The 18,540-nt window shown below is 38.2% G+C and overlaps 1 protein-coding gene across 6 annotated transcripts in view; it reads left to right on the top strand.

Moving 5' to 3' along the window:
* Positions 1 to 353: 353 nt before the first annotated feature.
* The window catches only part of anks1ab (ankyrin repeat and sterile alpha motif domain containing 1Ab), a 31,608-nt gene continuing 13,421 nt past the window's right edge, over positions 354 to 18,540 (top strand). For 4 of the 6 annotated variants that reach the window (XM_046849227.1, XM_046849218.1, XM_046849236.1 and 1 more), the window contains exons 1-7: positions 354 to 801; positions 6,176 to 6,239; positions 12,268 to 12,386; positions 12,596 to 12,694; positions 12,772 to 12,918; positions 13,146 to 13,253; positions 16,138 to 16,308. In XM_046849227.1, coding sequence (XP_046705183.1) covers positions 526 to 801; positions 6,176 to 6,239; positions 12,268 to 12,386; positions 12,596 to 12,694; positions 12,772 to 12,918; positions 13,146 to 13,253; positions 16,138 to 16,308 — 984 coding nt within the window. In that variant the 5' untranslated portion in view covers positions 354 to 525. Of the gene's footprint in view, positions 802 to 6,175; positions 6,240 to 11,962; positions 12,387 to 12,595; positions 12,695 to 12,771; positions 12,919 to 13,145; positions 13,254 to 16,137; positions 16,309 to 18,540 lie in introns of those variants that run through there. The other 2 variants (XM_046849209.1, XM_046849245.1) reach the window with 2 other exon arrangements.

Raw genomic sequence — 18,540 nt, 5'->3', positions numbered from 1 at the left:
GATACAGTATATAAATATCTATACATATATGAAGTAGAAACTCTGCACATATATACTATCTTTTAAAAAAATGGTTGAAGACACATAACAATAATTAACAATGTTTTGGCTTTAATAGGATTTCTTACAAATGTCATGTTTCAGACTGCAAAATTTGTTTGAATGGTTAAATATAAGTTTGATTTTGTGAGGTTAAGGAGACCATACTCAGTTAAAAAAGTAGATGTGGGCATAGAAATTGCTAAAAGTCATAATGGGAAAGGCAGGAAATAGCTGTTTACAAATGTTTTGTAACGTCTCACTATGGGGAGGGCAAAAGCACAGAATCTGTGGGTGGACCGTGAGAACAGAGGCAGACAAAGGCAACCTCATGTTCATCTTTTCCAAAACATTCCTACAACTATGCAACTTGCAAGAATACAACAATAGGAAAGGAAGGCTCAACACTCTCTCGGATTTGTCAGCTAATACTGGTTCCATTTGTCTAGTTAAACCTTAAAGCAAGGACCAAATCTCTTTCCAGCGATGTCCACCCTACTTCTGGACACCAATATTAGAGTCACCGCTGAGGGGCAGACTAAAGATGGATCTATTCACTCACCTGAGTCTTCAATGCAGGCCAGGAGGCAGCCATGTGGGCATGCAAAGCTTTCTCGCAGCCTTTCCAAGTCAGATTCAGACTTATTGGTTCCTTTTGTTCAGCATATGGCTCTGGGTGAAAGGACAAAATTGTTGGCAAAGGGCAGGATGAAGAGGACACAAATGGATCGGCCATCCACACGCACTGCTGACAGGGAAGAGGTGAGCATGTTCAGTTCGGGGAATAATAAAACAAAGGGTTAACATATGAGACAGGGAGAAGTAGGTGTGAAAAGAGGATGACAGAAGAATGGAAGTCTGGAAGACGTATGGAAAGCAAAGCAGTGCAAGTGCCAGGCTGAGTCCATTGTTCCTTCATGATTCTCCACACAGGCTGTGGTGAACCAGGCTAATTGGATCTAAGCTGTCATTCCACATTTTCTCAGGCATCTTCCAAAGGGTCAACCCACGCTTAGTGCATTTACTTTCCCTTTCCTCCTCTCCATTTTCCTTGCTTCCCTGATGGGTTTGAGTCGGTGCTTCAGTGTGCTTCCTCATTCCCATCTCTGTGAATGAAAATAAAATGTGAACCTGTTGATAAATATGTATGAGAGTCTAATATGATTTAGATAATACTTTTATAAAAAATTTTGTAAAATTTTATGTAAATTCAATATAATTCTATGCCTTCAGGCATTACTACCAATCAAATTCGTAGCATGCATAAGAGGAGTATCATGTAAAAATAATTCTCATATTCAGCGTATTAAAGGGGGCTCTGTGAACACCTTTACACACAACTGAAACTAAGGTATGACCAAAGCAACAAAACATTGCTCTTTGAAAGCTTTGTTTTGTTCGGCTGGACAGGGGTGGAGTGTCCGGTTCTCAATGACATCCTGTTTTTACAATAGACCCTTAGTGCCATTTCCCATGCAGGTTTAAATGCACATTTGCCTGGGAGGGAGATAGAGGTAGGACAATAAAATGAATATGGTTATTCAAATTTTGATGCTATAGGCTGCTAGGACACCAACAGATTTAACTTATTTAGCATTAACTCTAGCTTCATGTTCAATGTTGATGCAGTGATTTGCAAGACCTGCACAAGTTTAAGCACAAATTACCACATAAGTGATGTGTGAATTTGACTATATATAAACTGTATATATATATCTTTTTTGTTTTTGCCCCCATTTTCCACAAGCTGAACTCAAAGATCTAAGGCTTTTTCTATGTACACAAAAGGCATATTTCTCTCGATTATTGTTCACAAATCAGTCTAAATCTGTGTTAGTGAGCACTTCTCCTTTGCCGAGATAATCCATCCACCTCACAGGTGTGGCATATCAAGATGCTGATTAGACACTATGATTATTGCACAGGTATGCCGTAGGCTGGCCACAATAAAAGGCCACTCTTAAATGTGTAGTTTTATCACAGCACTAGTTTTGAGGGGGCATACAAGCAGGAATGTCCACCAGAGCTGTTGCCCATGAATTTAATGTTCATTTCTCTACCATAAGCCGTCTCCACAGGTGTTTCAGAGAACTTGGCAGTACATCCAACTGGCCTCACAACCGCAGACCACATGTAACCACACCAGCCCAGGACCTCCACATTCAGCAACTTCACCTCCAAGATTGTCTGAGACCAGCCACCCAGACAGCTGCTGCAACAATCGGTTTACATAACCAAATAATTTCTGCTCAAACTGTCAGAAACCGTCTCAGGGAAGCTCATCTGCATGCTCGTCGTCCTAATCGGGGTCTCGACCTGACTGCAGTTCGTTGTCGTTACCGACCTGAGTGGGCAAATACTAATTCGATGGTGTCTGGCACTTTGGAGATGTGTTCTCTTCACAGATGAATCCCGGGTTTTCACTGTACAGGGCAAAACGCATGAGACAAAATGTTGGCTACACCAGATACTGACTGGTTTTCGGACCCCCAATACACTGCACATTTAAGAGTGGCCTTTTATTGTGGCCAGCCTAAGGCACACCTGTGCACTAATCATGCTGTCTAATCAGCATCTTGATATGCCACACCTGTGAGGTGGAAGGATTATCTCGGCAAAGAAGAAGTGCTCACTAACACAGATTTAGACAGATTTGTGAACAATATTTGAGAAAAATACGCCTTTTGTGTACATAGAAAAAGTCTTAGATCTTGAAAAATGGGGGCAAAAACAAAAGTGTTGCATTTATAATTTTGTTCAGTATAGATCTATGTCGATACCAGAAAACTGTTATAATGAGTTAAACATAACAAAAACCCTCTCTTTAATCATCTTTATTTATCTTATTTATCATCTTTATTTTATTCCACAAAGACTACAGCATAGTCTTCAGTTGGGCTGTAAATACATTCAGCTTTGACAGTGCTTTAGTAAGACGATTCTATGACATCAATCCATTACTTGAGACTGCGGTTAGTCTTCGGACCCATAATCTTGTTACCTTTCTGGCACATAAGCCAGTCCAACATTAAATCTTTATTACCCCTCCTCGTTACATTTTTTTTTACTGCTGGCTCTCACATCTTCTCTCATTAGCATGGACCTTGTGAGATGCTCCTTATTGCTGGCTCTGCAGAAACAATTTCTTTTTTTTTTAAAGCCTGGGAACTTTAAGGTTTAGGTCTACAACTAATGTTTTACTGCTTTTTCTTAATACACATTCTTTATTACTATTCTTTTGCCTTGTCCTGGTTCAAGATAACAATAATATATATAAAAATATATATATATTTCTAAACAATTTTTTCTGTAAAAGAGTAATATTTGACTTTAATGGTTGTATTATTTCAGAATAATTATTTATGCGTATACCATATACAGTGCATAATATATAATGTCTGTATATGTATAATATTTTGTACAGTTAAAAAGTAATCTCTTGTTATTCAATCTTGATTTGGTAATAATATCATAAAAATGACAAAATATAATGAAAATATTAGATGGTGTATTCAAATAGGCTAATAGGAGAGAAATACTCCAGCGTTTAATATAATAAAGCACAGTGTTGTGATTCGAGGGTTTAATGTTTGTACATGCATGCAGTAAATAGTACATGCACGTTCCTTATCGCAAGCAAAACTATCATCATCATTATACTGTGTAACAGGATAAAATTCACCAGGGCATGAATATGAATACTACAAAATGCTGCATCCATTGCACAGAAATGTTGCACCATGTGAAAATAATTGGATATCTCAGTTGCTGCAATACTGAAGAGTTACACAATTGTTTTGCAAAATTCCATGCCACCTCATCTGACAGGTGATTGATAAGGTTGAGTTTCATGTTCCTGGAATCTTTTGGTGAAACTACAAGTCTTGTAAAAAAAAAAAAAAAAACAGTTTCAGATACTCTAATATTTTCCCTTATTATTTATCTTTATTGGGTCACTGGCCTACACAGTTCACACTAAACACGTCTGCTCTTTAGGCTCAAATTCTGGTTCTTACCTCCGCATTATTGAAAATAGACTTACTTTTTTTTATGTTGTTCTGCCCACACAAGATGGGATGCCTTCTTCTGTACTTACACTGGCACTCAGTATGGTTTTGCCTGTTGTAGTCTGTTAAAATAAAGTTCAGCAAATGGCTGTACACCAGCGCTGCATTTTGACGCCATTTGCCTATGACTTGTCGCCTAGCATTTGCCTGGACAATTGTGGCCACCTCTATGATCCAAGCTGTTCGCCAGATAAATTTTATTTTTTGTAGCAGTTTCTGCTTCTCACACAAGTCTGGGCAAACATTTGTGCATGAAAATGTAGAATGAAAGATGTTTGGGAGAAGGTGAGTCATTCTGCCTATCTAGGTGCTCTAACAAAAGCTGTGCTGGTCTGAATCAATAGTTGGTTTCTGGAAAAGTTCAGGAAGTAATGTTAGTTGTTGAAATGTAAAGTTTTTATGATGCATAACACTTTGTTAATAGATTCATTCTATACTTAAATCTTTCCCTTCAAGTTACAAATCTTGCTGGAAATTCAGTTTGGAAATAAAATATTGGATTATATATAATCAATTTCAATAGGAGGCACCTGTATAGTACCTTCTGAAAGTATTGAGCCAGCAAGGCTTTTTTCTCTGATAGAGCTATAAACTAAAATACATTTGGATTTTTGCAAGCAAAAGATAAAATGTCAGATTTTCACTATTCATTTTCTATTTTATGAACAACTTAGAACATGGCACCTTTTAAATTAAAGCACAATTTGTTCAAACAACATGAGACTGACATGTTTTCGGTTGGCCAGCTATACATTGTTGGATTAAAAGCTGCAATTTCTACTCTTTGTTAATTTGCTGGGTTTGCCTATGCTGGATTTTGCTGAAAAAAAAAAAACACATGAAGACCATAGTGATGTCTATGGAAGAATGTCATTGCCATCTCGGGGAGTTTATCCTCGCCACAGTTGCCACCGGCTTGCTCATCAGGGACAAACTTACACTTATAAAGAACTTCTTATTCATTATTATCACCACATTATATGTGTAAAGCTGCTTTGAGACAGTGTTCATTCTTAAAAGCGCTATACAAATAAAAATTCATTGAATTAAATTGTGAAGCTGAGAACAGAAGGAAAATTGATAAAAACCAATGCACAACCATTGGGCCTAGCCAACACGACAATGCAAAAATGTCCTTAGCCTTGCTGTTCCAATACTTTTGGAGGATACTGAATAGAGTAAAAGCATATCATCTTTTAAATCATGCAGATTTTATGAAGTGAACAGGTGCCTAGTCACTTCCTTAAAGCAGATATAGACCTGTCCCTTTAATATTGTTTTATTTAATATGTTAATTACCTAATGTGTATTCTGTTCTGTCTCAAACCATATGATCACTAAATTAAATCATTTGTTCATTTATTTGGCTAGGTAAAAATGCTAATCTTATTTAAAATGTACAAAACAACTCTGCACAAAGAAAGGGTTATCTAACTTTCGCATTTGCAGTAGGAGCTGCCCTGATTTTTTCATCTATATAAACTGTGATGATATATGGCCATGGGGTGGGTGATCCAATATGGAATGCAAGTAGATTAATTTGGAGTGGAAAATGTGAAGAGTTGTTAAAGATTCTGGGCATCTTCCATTTTAGCCTTGGTGTCACAATGTGAATGCTAAATGAATCCAGGACCTTTTTGATGCCACTAGCAAAGAGCAGAGTTTTGGGACCTCTAATATCACTTCTGGAACATTTACATATTTTATTTCTCTAGTTAAATGTTGCCTATTAAAAGCAAGTGTTTTTTTTTTTTTACTAAGGAAACATTTTCTAAAATGCTTTTTTATTTGATCTTTAGCCATTCGTGAATTTATTAAGTAAAAAATTAGACCACTTACATTTAATGTTTCTCTAATGGTTGGTGTAAAAGAATATCCCAATTCAAATCCATTGATTGTAATGAGCTTGGATGGGGGAAACCTGTACTTCTCTTAAGTTAATATGTTTTGCAATCTGTCAAAGATACATATATATATATATATATATATATATATATATATATATATATATATATATATATATATATATATATAAAACTGACTATGTCCCTGTCATTATACTCCACCAGATTGAGAAGATCATGACATTAATTGACCGTGGCATCAAACTCTCCAAAGAGTACCAGCTAGCAGGTAATATTACACCACAGAGAGACAAGGACAAAGCATCTGTCTCCTCCTCAAACAAAACTCAGATTAAAGAAGCTGTAGACTTCTGTAGACTGTATAGTTTCATATCATTGCATTTGCTCAGATTGTTCAAAATAAAGCAAATTGTTTAGACAGAAATACACGTTGATATTTCAGTTACTTACAGATCAAAATAATCAATATTTGCACGTTATTTAACACATTTCTATATACATTGTACAACTTTTGCATGGCTGTCATTTATCCATATCCTGTTCAACTCACTTTGTGTGTCCAGCATTTTTTATACCGATAGTCACCATGTGATATAAAATTAATGGCTTGACCTGGTTTAATATGAAGTGGCCTAATTATACAGCAGTACTCATCATGCCTGTGGCCCAGGGTAATTAGGCCTCAAGCTTCCTGTACTCATGCTATGTCCCAAAGTTATACCTATAAATGGGTGAATTTGAAATGCTTTTTTTTCTGGAGTGATGCTGCTACAGTTGTACAGATATGGCTAGGGCAATGCAGGAATAAATGTGATTATTGTTTATTAAACACATTATTAAATCTATTTTGTGGGATTTGAGGAATTCTTAATGCTCCATTATTACTAGCATATTACTATCATATCTGTCACTGTAGGAATGTCTCCGTAATTGTTGTTTCTCGGAAGTTCGCAATTTAGGCATAATTGAATAAATAAATAAAATTTTCATTTAGTCTACATTAACGCTATGCTTTTATTGTTAAAGTGTCATGTATACTTTCAAGTCACAGCATTGTTATTTTATAGAGAGCATAGGAAGTAAGTAGGTAATTAAGTATGTGTTAGTAAATTATTATTGATAACTGTTTACTCATATATGAATCCAAAAATGTGCTCAGGTGTTTGTATTAAACGGGGCACCTGAATTAGAATAATATGAAAAAACGAGTGTTGTACTGATCGTATTTTGAGATAATATTCACGCTTATGAAGTTGTGAGCACTGTTCAGACAGACTGAAAGCACACATGATTACCCTCCTTTTGGCTGATTATCTCTACTTTCATGCATATTCGTGTTTAACACAGGGATTAGAATATTTCACCATCTCTTCCGTGTTGTCTACAGAATGCTGCAAACATCAGCACTGCTTAAGAAACATATTATAAGGCTTCCTTTGGTTTTTAAGGCTTTAATGTTAGTTTTTTGGGGGAAATGGTATGGTTGCACAGCCATCTAATTGTGTGTGTGTGTGTGTGTGTGTGTGTGTGTGTGTGTGTGTGTGTGTGTGTGTGTGTGTGTATGCATGTGTGAACAGAGACACAGATGAAGAATTAACAAATCCGTAAAACAGGCAATGTTTTGAGTTATTCTATGTGTACTGTCCCTGCCCCCCTCTTTAACAGGCCGCTCCCAAAGCTGAGATGTCTGTTCACCAAGGCTAGTCTAGATGTTCATTATGAAAGTTTCTGATCAATCTGGAAGCCAGAATATCCTCTGCTGGGATCCAGGACCAAAAGAATCATCTGGACCATATGCCATCCAGTTCATTATATACCCCAGGGCATGGAATTGTGCAGGCTGCAAATGATGTATGCTGGTCTGCCCTAAAGGTGTCTGCCACTGTTTTTAGGAGATTGAGCAGTATAATATGTTGTACCTAGATTTTTCAGTGGAAGTCTGACTTCAAGGTATATAAAGTCCCATCTTACCCAGTCTCCCCATCTGCCCTGGTCAACTGTGGGTGTTATCTATGTGGCTCTTCAGCATTGAACTTTGCTCTTCAAATAGTCCCATAGGACTATTCATCTCTCAGGGCTGTTCATGCTGTGGGACTGTAAAACTGTGAGCTTTTCTGAAGGTTTTCCAGACCACAGAAAAAGTGGCAGATCATACAATAATGAAATAGGTGTAAGTCCCATGAGTGGTGGGGGTGTGGGGGGTGGCGCTGGGTCCTGAATGGGGAATATGCTTAGACATAGGAAAGTCACTATTCAATATTCAAGTAAAAGCCACTGGAATTTAATTTTGTAAGTTAAATTTCTAAGTTAATCCTTTCCTTACTACCATGATGATCATAATTAATTAAATTGCCATTCATACAAATAATTAAATCCAGGAGTATTAGAGGAGTATGGATTCTTCTTGTTAATTAATGTTGTTAATGATCTCTTTTTTGATAAGTGTTATGTTACAAGCTAAATTCATTATTATCTGTAAAACCTAAGATTCAAGATTTCCATCATGGGTTTGTAACAGTACATCAGCTTTAATGTTTTAGATTCTGGTGAGCATGAATCCTAATCTGAATAACAGGACCCATTTGGCAAGCATTGAGTTGACTGTCAGATCCTAAAAGCCAATACAATTCCTTCATGGTTTGTGGCTGATATAGGTTGATAGACATCAAATAAAGATTCACAAACAGGCTGTTCTCTTTGGTGTTTTCCAAGTCAAGTACCTTGTTTACAAAGAACAGAAAGACAGACATGCTATAGCTAAACTTGTGCACTATTGCTAGGTATTCATAGTTTTCAAATGTGGTACAAAAGTGTGTATCAGTACGTTGACAAGAGACTTTGACAAGTTTTGTCAGTAGCAATGATTAACCCTAATTCTGTAAATGAGTGTGCAGGTGTTGTCAGAAAAAATTATAATAGAAAAGCCACAGGCTTTGTATTTGGATCTAAAGCAGGACTCTGGACACCCCTGGGTTATGGGAATTTTATAAACATTAGGTCTCTTTGAAAATTTTTTTAGTATGTGAGGGAAAAGTAATACAATATTCTGTGTTTTAGGGACTTAAAAAATCCATGACTTTTGGTATTTTCATTTGGTCAAAATTTGCTAGAAAAAACAGATTATGAGGAAACTTGTTATCATAAACATGGCCATGATGTGGTTCCTGTACTACCTAATAGACCTTCAAATCTATATAGGGTTTGTATCATTACAGAACACTATAATTGGACAAGAGAAATAAATAAAACAATGGAAGATCTCTGTCAAGAAAATTGCACTGCCGTGGTAACTCAACTCAATTTCTTCACTATAGACTAAAAATGTGTGAATTGTTTAGCATGAGCTCCCGGGTACCTGAATCCAACCAGCACTGGATCCATAGCCAAAGTCTTTTTTACAAGTAGAAACTTTAAATTGTAAGATTTGTATGAAGAGGTTTTAATATCCAATAAACAGTGTTATTAAATAGGCAATGTTTTTTTTTATACCTCTAACATTCACAGACCTAAAGTCAAATACAAACAAGCAAAGTTAAAATGATTAGTCAAGGGTCACATAATACAAGCAGCACAATGTAAATGGTTCAGAAAGTTCAGAAAGTGACCTGGAAGTGAGCATGGTCAGTAGAGGTTATGCTTGAAGTGTGGAGGGGGTGACCCAGCCTACCCCTACAGGGTTTCAGCTTGGTGATATTCTTACTGGCCTGACCTAGTGAACTATCATGATATTATCTTTGATAAAAAAAAAAAAAAAAAATACAAAGCACTTATTTAAGCCATTTTACAAAAGGGTATTTGCTAATTGCTGTAAATATAAATGCAAATGTGCATGACCTCTGCTGGCATGATGTGGAAATGTCATAATTCCTTTTCAAAGTGCGTGTGTGTGTGTGTGTGTGTGTGTGTGTGTGTGTGTGTGTGTGTGTGTGTGTGTGGTGTTACAGGTTTTAATTAGCTGCATTAGAACCTATGTCAAAGGAAGCTCCTCAAAGGACTGGATAGTAAGAGAAATGTGTGTGTGTGTGTGTGTGTGTGTGTGTGTGTGTGTGTGTGTGTGTGTTTGTGCCTGTGTGTGTGTGTGTGTGTGTGTGTGTGTGTGTGTGTTTGTGCGTGTGCTTGTGCGTGTGCGTGTGTGTGTGTGTGTGTGTGTGTGTGTGTGTGTGTGTGTGTGTGTGTGTGTGTGTGTGTGTGTGGTGTTACAGTTAGGGTTAAGCAAAGGTATTGGCATAGCTTTAATTAGCTGCATTAGAACCTATGTCAAAGGACTGGATAGAAAGACAAATGTGTGTGTGTGTGTGTGTGTGTGTGTGTGTGTGTGTGTGTGTGTGTGCTTGTCCATTTTGCTGACTTTAAGATTTAACATACAGCCTCAGCACTCAGAGGCACAGTGTAATGTTCATAGATGTAATTCCCCTTAGTACTGTACCATGGTGTATGCCTTGGTGGTGGTTTAATTTTTCATAGGGACAGTGCACAAACCCTAGAAGCACTTAAGTGTGCATTGGGGCAGAAACAAATAACCTCAACATTACTCCCCTTGTTTTTTCTCTATTCTCCGGCTGATCCTGGCATGCTCGTTTGTGATTTGGGTTTTGTCTATCTTTTGCTTCTGCCTCTGATGATGTCCTTTCTGCACCAGCAAGATCAGAGTGCCTGCGTGCAATTTTAATCAGCATGGTGAGTGGAAAGAGAGAGAGGGGGGCACTGAGAGAGAAGGAGAGAGGGGTTGGGGATTGATTGTGGAAAAGAGAGAAAAAGACTGTGAGAGGGAGCGTGTGTGAGAAACAGAGAGACAGTAAAGGAAAGGGAGGGGGGGGATAGAACGTGTATATGCTGTGCAGCGGCACACAGCATCACCAGCATATGGCAGCCCTGCAGTGCTTGCAGACAAGTCAGTGTCAATGAGAGAGAGCGCAAGGAAGAGAGACAAGAAGGAACGCTCACAAAAGAAGCAAGAGAAGGAACAAGGGAAACACAATTGCAAAAACAGGATTAGGATGAGGGCACTTCCACAGCAAGGGATTGTTTACTGCAGCCAAGGAAGGACAGAGCTGCTGGGGGGTTTCGGGAGGAGGAGTGTATCATCTGGATGTTTTGCTTTGTGAGTGGTGATTGCAGCTGCCATTGGGACTGTGCGCCACCTGAATTGGGGATGCAGCTAAGCCTGGTCCCAAGAGCAGCACCTTTAGGAACGACAGGCAAGGACAGAGCTCAGGGGAAGAGAAGAAACCACCTGCAAGGTTTTCTAATGGGGCTATCTGTCTATCATTCAAGCTCACCTGCATTCTGCTGGATCATGGTTTGCCTCTGCCTGCTTTGATGATGTGCTCTGCTCTGGCATGCTAGACCACCGGAGTGCATATAAGCCAAGAAGGACCAGTAGCATTTGGATTGCAGTGAAGAGAAAGCAGTCGTCATCGGGAGCTGGCTAATTTGGCATTGCCTATATATGCAACACTGAAAGGTTTCTAATTGATTAAGGAATTATGAATCGATGGGAAATGTGACATGGATTTCATCTTCAAGATGAGCAGACATAATGCAAATAGTATCATGTCTCTAGGCATTTGGCAATGTAGCTCAATTACATCATTACCCAGTGATTTTTAGAGCATTCTGTCTGATAATAGACAGATAATAGTATGTAGGAAAATGCATTAATAAAATTTTTTTTTGGATAACGCAAAGTCCTCTGTCACAGAAAAAGACATTTTTTTCATTGTTTAACAGACCACCAGATAGGTTTGCTTGAGACTTGCAATCTAGAAGGTTGTTGCTTCTAAGAAAAGAACATATGCATATCAAGGAGTTTGCTGCCTCTTTGTAGCTCACTGTGGGTGTGATGATCTTGCTGCAGCGCAAGGTTCCCTGAGCACATTCTGATCTTCCATTCACAACACTAACCCTCTCCCCTTTAAGACCAAATAGTTAGAATCAAGTAAAAAGGAGTGAACTATGTATGCATTGCCCCTCTATATTTCTTCGCTTTAGATGGACAATGCCAAATTATCTTTCGAGACTGGACTTGCTTCCTTGAAGCCACTCTTCAAAAAGGACTACCTACAGATCTCTACCTCCTTTGCCCTCCATCCAACAACAAGGGCTCCTTTTCATCTCTATTTTTGCGGGCCCCTGCTTTTGGTGGCCCCTCAACCAAGCCTGGATCGTGCCGTGCTGCTGCTGTTGTCCGTGGCTCTGCTGGCCGAAGATGATGTGGCAGTGCCATGTCTCGGCCTCTGAGTGCCGCTGCTACCGGCTGAATGGCTTCTCATTGCTCAAACGCCTCCCTCTCTCAGCAGATGCTGCAGGAAGCCGTGTGCTCGAGCAATCAGTGGGGGAGTGGTTGGAACACGTGGGCTTTCCTCAGTATGAGAGTAAGCTGCTTCTAAATGGATTTGATGACCTGCGCTTCATGGTGAGTCTCTAATGTCCATCTGACTAGTTCCACGAATGAACATAAATACCATTGATGTAGGTGACTGTTTGGCAAACAACAAATCATCACTATTACTCTATAATTAAATTAGTTTAATAACAGAAATAAATTAATCGTCTTTGAAATAACTGGTTAAGTTACACAGATGTAATTTAGTTTAACAAATTGGATTTTATAAAAATGTGCAGGGCAGTAATGTAATGGAAGATGAAGACCTTAGAGAAATTGGCATCACTGACCCCGGTCACAGGAAGAAAATTCTTCATGCAGCAAAGAGTCTACCAAAGGTACCATTTATAATTTTATATAAAGTTGGAATGTTTGCTAATTATTCAACTTTATTCGTAAATATTTTAATCTTTAGGTGAAAGCTCTGGGTTGTGATGGCAGTACCTCGCTGGCCTCCTGGCTGGACAATCTAGGTCTCGGGGAGTATCTCCACAACTTTTTATCCAGTGGCTATCGCACACTTGAGTGTGTGAAGAATCTGTGGGAGTTGGAGATTGTCAATGTAACAGTGGTTTACATTTCCCTCTAACTTAGTTGTAGCTTACACATTATTTTTTGGATGCTGATTTTAAAAATAACATTATAAAGATACATTTTCTACTGATATCTGACCGTCTATAATTATTTTGGTCAATAATGGTTTGTGAACTTGTTGTGAAATTTTTACATTGGTCTAGATTTGACTGAGTAATACTAGGCCTGATGTAATTTGTGTCCTGTGTTTTCTAGGTGTTAAAAATTGGCCTACTTGGCCACAGGAAGAGAATAATTGCTTCCATCGCAGAGCGGCCCTATGAGGAAGCACCTTCAAAGTCCAACAGCTTCTCCCAGTTTAAAGTAATTGCCATGTTTTAGATTTTAGTCAGTGCAAACAACATTCCACGACTCGGAAACCCTTGTTGACCCAACACAATACTCTTAGCATGAAATCCTGAGAAATGCTTATGTAAATGTTACAGTATTGCTTTTCTTCTGGCTGCTCCCATTGGGGGTCGCCACAGTGTGGCATATCTATCTCCATACTACCCTGTCCTTTAAATCTGCCTCTTTCAAACCAACTACCTGCACGTCTTCCCTCACCACCCCCATAAATCTCCTCCTAGGCCTTTCCATCCTCAGACTTCTCCTACCAATATATCCCATGTCCAAACCATCTCAATCTAAGCTCTCTCACCTTGTCTCCAAAATGTCCTACATGTGTGGTTCCTCTTATAAACTCATTTCTAATCCTGTCTATTCTCATCACTCCCAATGAAAATCTCAGCATCTTCAACTCTGCTACCTCCAGCTCAGCTCAGAGCCGATCCTTGATGCAATCCCACCTTCACCTTGAACCAGTCTGTTGTTCCTACTGCACACTTCACTGCTGTCACACTGTCCTCATACATGTCCCTCACATACTTCTCTGCCGCACCTGACTTGCTCATACAATACTACAACTTCTCTCTCAGCACCCTGTAGTATGCTTTCTCTAAATACACAAACACACAATGCAACTCCTTCTGACCTTCTTTATACTTCTCCATCAACATTCTTAATGCAAATAAGGCATCTGTGGTGCTCTTCCTCAGCATAAAACCATACTGTTGCTCACAGATTGTCACCTCTTCTCTCAAAATCCTGTTAAACAATCTTGGTAAAAACTCCACTGCCATCTCTCCTAAACATCTCCATGCTTCTACTGGTATGACATCTGGTCCTTTTCACTCTTCATCCTCTTAATCGCTGCTCTCACTTCCTCATTTCTCTGCTGATCCCAATTCTGTTTCGCTAACCTCTTTCTCCTTATGCTTTCCTGCCCTTTCTCATTCCAACACCAACTCTCTTTGTCTTCGTTTCTATTTCTAGATGTCACACCAAGTATCTTTCTATCTGTCTCCCTTATCACATCTTCAGTAGTTGCCCAATTGTCCAGCACCTCTTCACCACCACCGACCCCCTGTCTGATGTCTTCCCTGAACCTTACACTAAAGTCTTCCTCCTTCAGTTTCCACCATCTTATTCTTCTTTCAGGCCTTACTCTCCTCCTCCTCTTCTTCACTTCCAAAACCATCCTACAGACCACCATCCAATGCTGTCTAGCTACACTGTCCCCTGCCAACACCTTGCAGTCTCCAATCTCCTTCTATCTCCTACATAGAACATAGTCCACCTGTGTGCACCTTCCTCTACTCTTATACGTCACCCTATGCTCCTTGTTCTTCTTAAAATAAGTATTTACCACTGCCAATTCCATTCTTTTTTTTAATCACAATCTACAACCATCTGCCTTTGCACATTCCTCTCCTTAAGGCCATACCTACCCATCACCTCCTTATCACCTCTGTTCCCTTCACCAACATGCCCATTGAAATCTGCTCAAATTACCAATATTTCTTTCCTAGGTACACCTTCTACCACTTCATCTAACTCACTCCAAAATTTTTCTCTTTCCTCCATTTCACAACCCACTTGTGGAGCATAAGCACCGATGACATTTATCATTAATTCTTCAACTTCCAGCTTCATGTTCATCAGAAACATCAAAAACTCTCTAGAAGAGTTTAAACCCACCTCTGGGTTTGTGCAACCCTAATGGCTGGGTTTACAGTAATGCTATTACTACATAAAATTAATTAATACCAAACATATACCTGCATGCACTTGTCCAATTTATCAGGTACAGCTGCTATAAATCGCGGATATAAAAAGTCTACCCACCTAAAATTCCAGGCTTAAGTGATTGAAAAACCAGGAAACTAGAATTAACCATAGCAGACTTTGTTCCACCTTAAATGGCAATTAACAAACTTCACAATAATTAGCAAACAACTAAATTCACAGTAATGATGCAAGGCACACTTTCGAGTCAGCAAGGAATGGTTTCAGAAGTTGATTATTAATGGTTTGGACTAAGAGTCAAAATAACTTGTGAAATAACACAAGGTACAGGGGATCCCCCTTGCACTTGAAAGGTCTGAAGCATATAATAATAGGAATAATGGAATAACATTACCAAATCAAAATGTGCTAGGTTGGCTGATTTCCCCCCAGAAAATGGGTAATGCTGTATTTTTAGCATAAAGGTGCTTTCAAAGAGTAATAAACAAATTAGTCAAAGGGTGTGCACACTTATGTAACCAGCTTATTACTTTTTAATCTTTTTTTTTCTTCTAAAATATGTTTATATTACATTTACATGAATGGCATTTGACAGTTTAGTTATTAGTTGTCCAGCGCGACTAACAATTGCACTTAAAAGTTTGAAGCTTTAGGACCTTGCTTTAATGGGCCAAGCAGTGGCAGCTTGGTTTGGTGGTGCTGGGATTTCACAACCTCACAACCTTCTGGTTCAAAGTCCAATGCCTTAACCAGTGAGCGAATCCCTTCCCCCTTTGACTCTGGTGTTGTTGCTTGTTTGTATTTGGTAGTGTCTTTTATTCTCTGCTACTTCACTCTATCAAGTGGTTAATCATGAGTAGTTTCAGTCTCCCTTAGGTGTGTGAATTATAGGCAGAGTTTTCTAAAATGTATGATATATACAGATGACACTAACAGGTCAGGTTTTTTTTACACATCAGTAGAAGTGCTAAATTGAGAATTGTTTACTTATACAGTATTGTATAGTGATTAATAAAAAAATTGATGCAGTGTAGAAACTGCACCAAGGTTGGTGTACCTAATAATGTGTTGTTTACCTAATATTTGGTGTGTATTTATCTGTGTAATTATCTGTGTGTAGATTCAAGACCTCTTATCTCAGAACACAGCACCTCTTGGTTACATGGACCAGTATACGAGTCGCTCCATGGACACGCTACTGCCACTGGGGGATTTTGGAAGAAGAGGCAGAGGGCAGGATCAGGAGTGCAGTGTCTCCCTCCGCTCCTACAGTGAGAGGCCACGCTCACATGTGAGTATGTTTAATGGTGGTACAGGATTGTGCAAACAATCTTTACTTTTTTTCCCAGTGTAGATGTGATGTACTTATTAAGGTAATAAGTTCCTTTTCTCTAGCATTAATGACAATTTGCTCTGAATTTCTCTCTTTTCATTAATGTTCCAACTTGACTCGGTTCTGCTTAAAGTAGACAACAGTAGGATTATTTTTAGAATAATACAGTATTTGTTGTTCTGGGTATCATGGTGGTGCAGGAGCTAGCACTGCCACATCACACCTGCAGGAGTCCCATTCTATCCTGAGTTTCCTGTGGAGCTAAAGGTGTAACGCAGCGCCAATTTTTTTGAATTATCTGTTTAGTGGTCCAAATATTTGGAGCTCTGTCATTATTTGGATATGAACCAGAAGTATGTGTGTTCTAGAACATTTTTAATAAGATTTTTTTTATTACAACAAATAAGAAGAAATAGAACTTATACAGTTTCTCAGCGTGAACTAATTCTCTCGAGTATATAATAAGTCTCAGATAGAGAGTATGGCTGAGAAAGATGGGGAGGTGATTATTTCAAAACAAAGGGTTCCTTTACCTAATCAGGGAATCGACTATTATAGTTATAACAAGAGTAATGAGTAAAACATCAGATATAATGCCATGTGATAATATTTGTGTTGATCATATTTGACTGGTTTTAATTATTTGGGATTGTTACTTTTCAGAAAGATCATGCACATGATTGTAGAATGTTTATTTAAAGAGTAACAAAAATGTATATCATTAATGTATAGGTAAATATATTTCTGAATAAATGAAATGTTGTTTTCGAAAAATGCAGATACATGCTGCCTTCTGGACTGTATTTAGTCTGTGTGGGCTATATGGATCTGTGGACCATTACATAAAGTACACTTTTGGGCCAGTTTTTAAAGAATGCAGTTCCTATTCCTGTTATGTTGATGAAGTTGGCTCATGCCTGCATCACATGAAAGTAAAAACATCCCACTCACATGCAAACCTTCTAAAAAAAAAATCAGTGGGATTATTTAGGACACATTATGTATTTCATCTGAATTTATTCATATTTGTTTACATATCTAAGAATCTAAAAGTAGCTTTGCCAGCATGGTGTATTTGTAGATCGTTTAATAACAGATCTAAGTGAGATTAATGCATGTTTTTTTACCTTTCAGTGATATTTTAAAGGAAAAAGTTTCCAAATTTCCAAAATATAAACATATACATTCAAAGTTCTTGCCCAGGCAGTTAGTAAGGATATACCAAAATTTAATTTGTGGTCCTACAAATTGATGCCACAGAAAAGTATAAAAAAAAAACCAACCTCTTGCTTACTCAGATCTAGTCTCAGATTGATGCTCTTTCTTGCAATTTTTCCTTTTGATATATTTGTACTTGGTTACATCGCTGGTGTGGTGTTTACATGTTTTATCTGTGCCTGCATGGGTTCCTCCTGGGTTCACCAGTTTTCTCCCACTTAACAAGAAACAGTATTTAGATTGCCAGTATGGAGATTACCCCTGATGGTCAATAAAGGATTGTGAATGTGTGTGCATGGTGCTCTGAAGTGAAATGTATTTCCATCCTCGGTGCATTCCTGCCTTATTCCTAGTGTTGCCAGGATCCACACTGACCCTAATCAGAAGAAAGATGAATTTCTTCAGTTCTTATCAGGTCTAATAGGCCTTTTATCCAAGATGCCTTCAGGTCTGCTAATTATCTTCTTAACATTTTTTTTTTTTTTTTTGCAAAAGCCATTGGATGAAAAAGGGCTGAGGAATACCTTCAAATCAGTGGATGGTATGCCTGTGTCCTTTTTATTTATTTATTTATTTATTTATTTATTTATTTATTTATTTATTTAACCAACCCCATCCATTAGGGTTGCACAAGCCAGTGCACTTTTAGTGCCGGTCCCAAGCCCGGATAAATGGGGAGGGTTGCGTTAGAAAGGGCATCCAGCGTAAAAACGTGCCATATCGAACATGCGGATCACGAATACGGATGATCCGCTGTGGCGACCCCTAATGGGAGAAGACAAAAGAAAGTTTATTTATTTATTTGTTTGTTGTTGAGTAGAAATAGCAGAAACAGAGAAAAGAATAATCCATAACATGAAAGCTCAATTTTTGTTTATTTGTTTGTTTGTTTGTTTATGCATTTATTATTTTGTTGTTTTTGCATTTAACAATTTTTGATTTTGGTGTTGAACCACATACAGGCTGATGTAA

This window comes from Silurus meridionalis, chromosome 1 (assembly GCF_014805685.1).
Source record: "Silurus meridionalis isolate SWU-2019-XX chromosome 1, ASM1480568v1, whole genome shotgun sequence".
Lineage (NCBI taxonomy): Eukaryota > Metazoa > Chordata > Actinopteri > Siluriformes > Siluridae > Silurus > Silurus meridionalis.
Note: the sequence above shows the minus strand (reverse complement) of the source record. Positions and strands in the feature narration are given on the sequence as shown.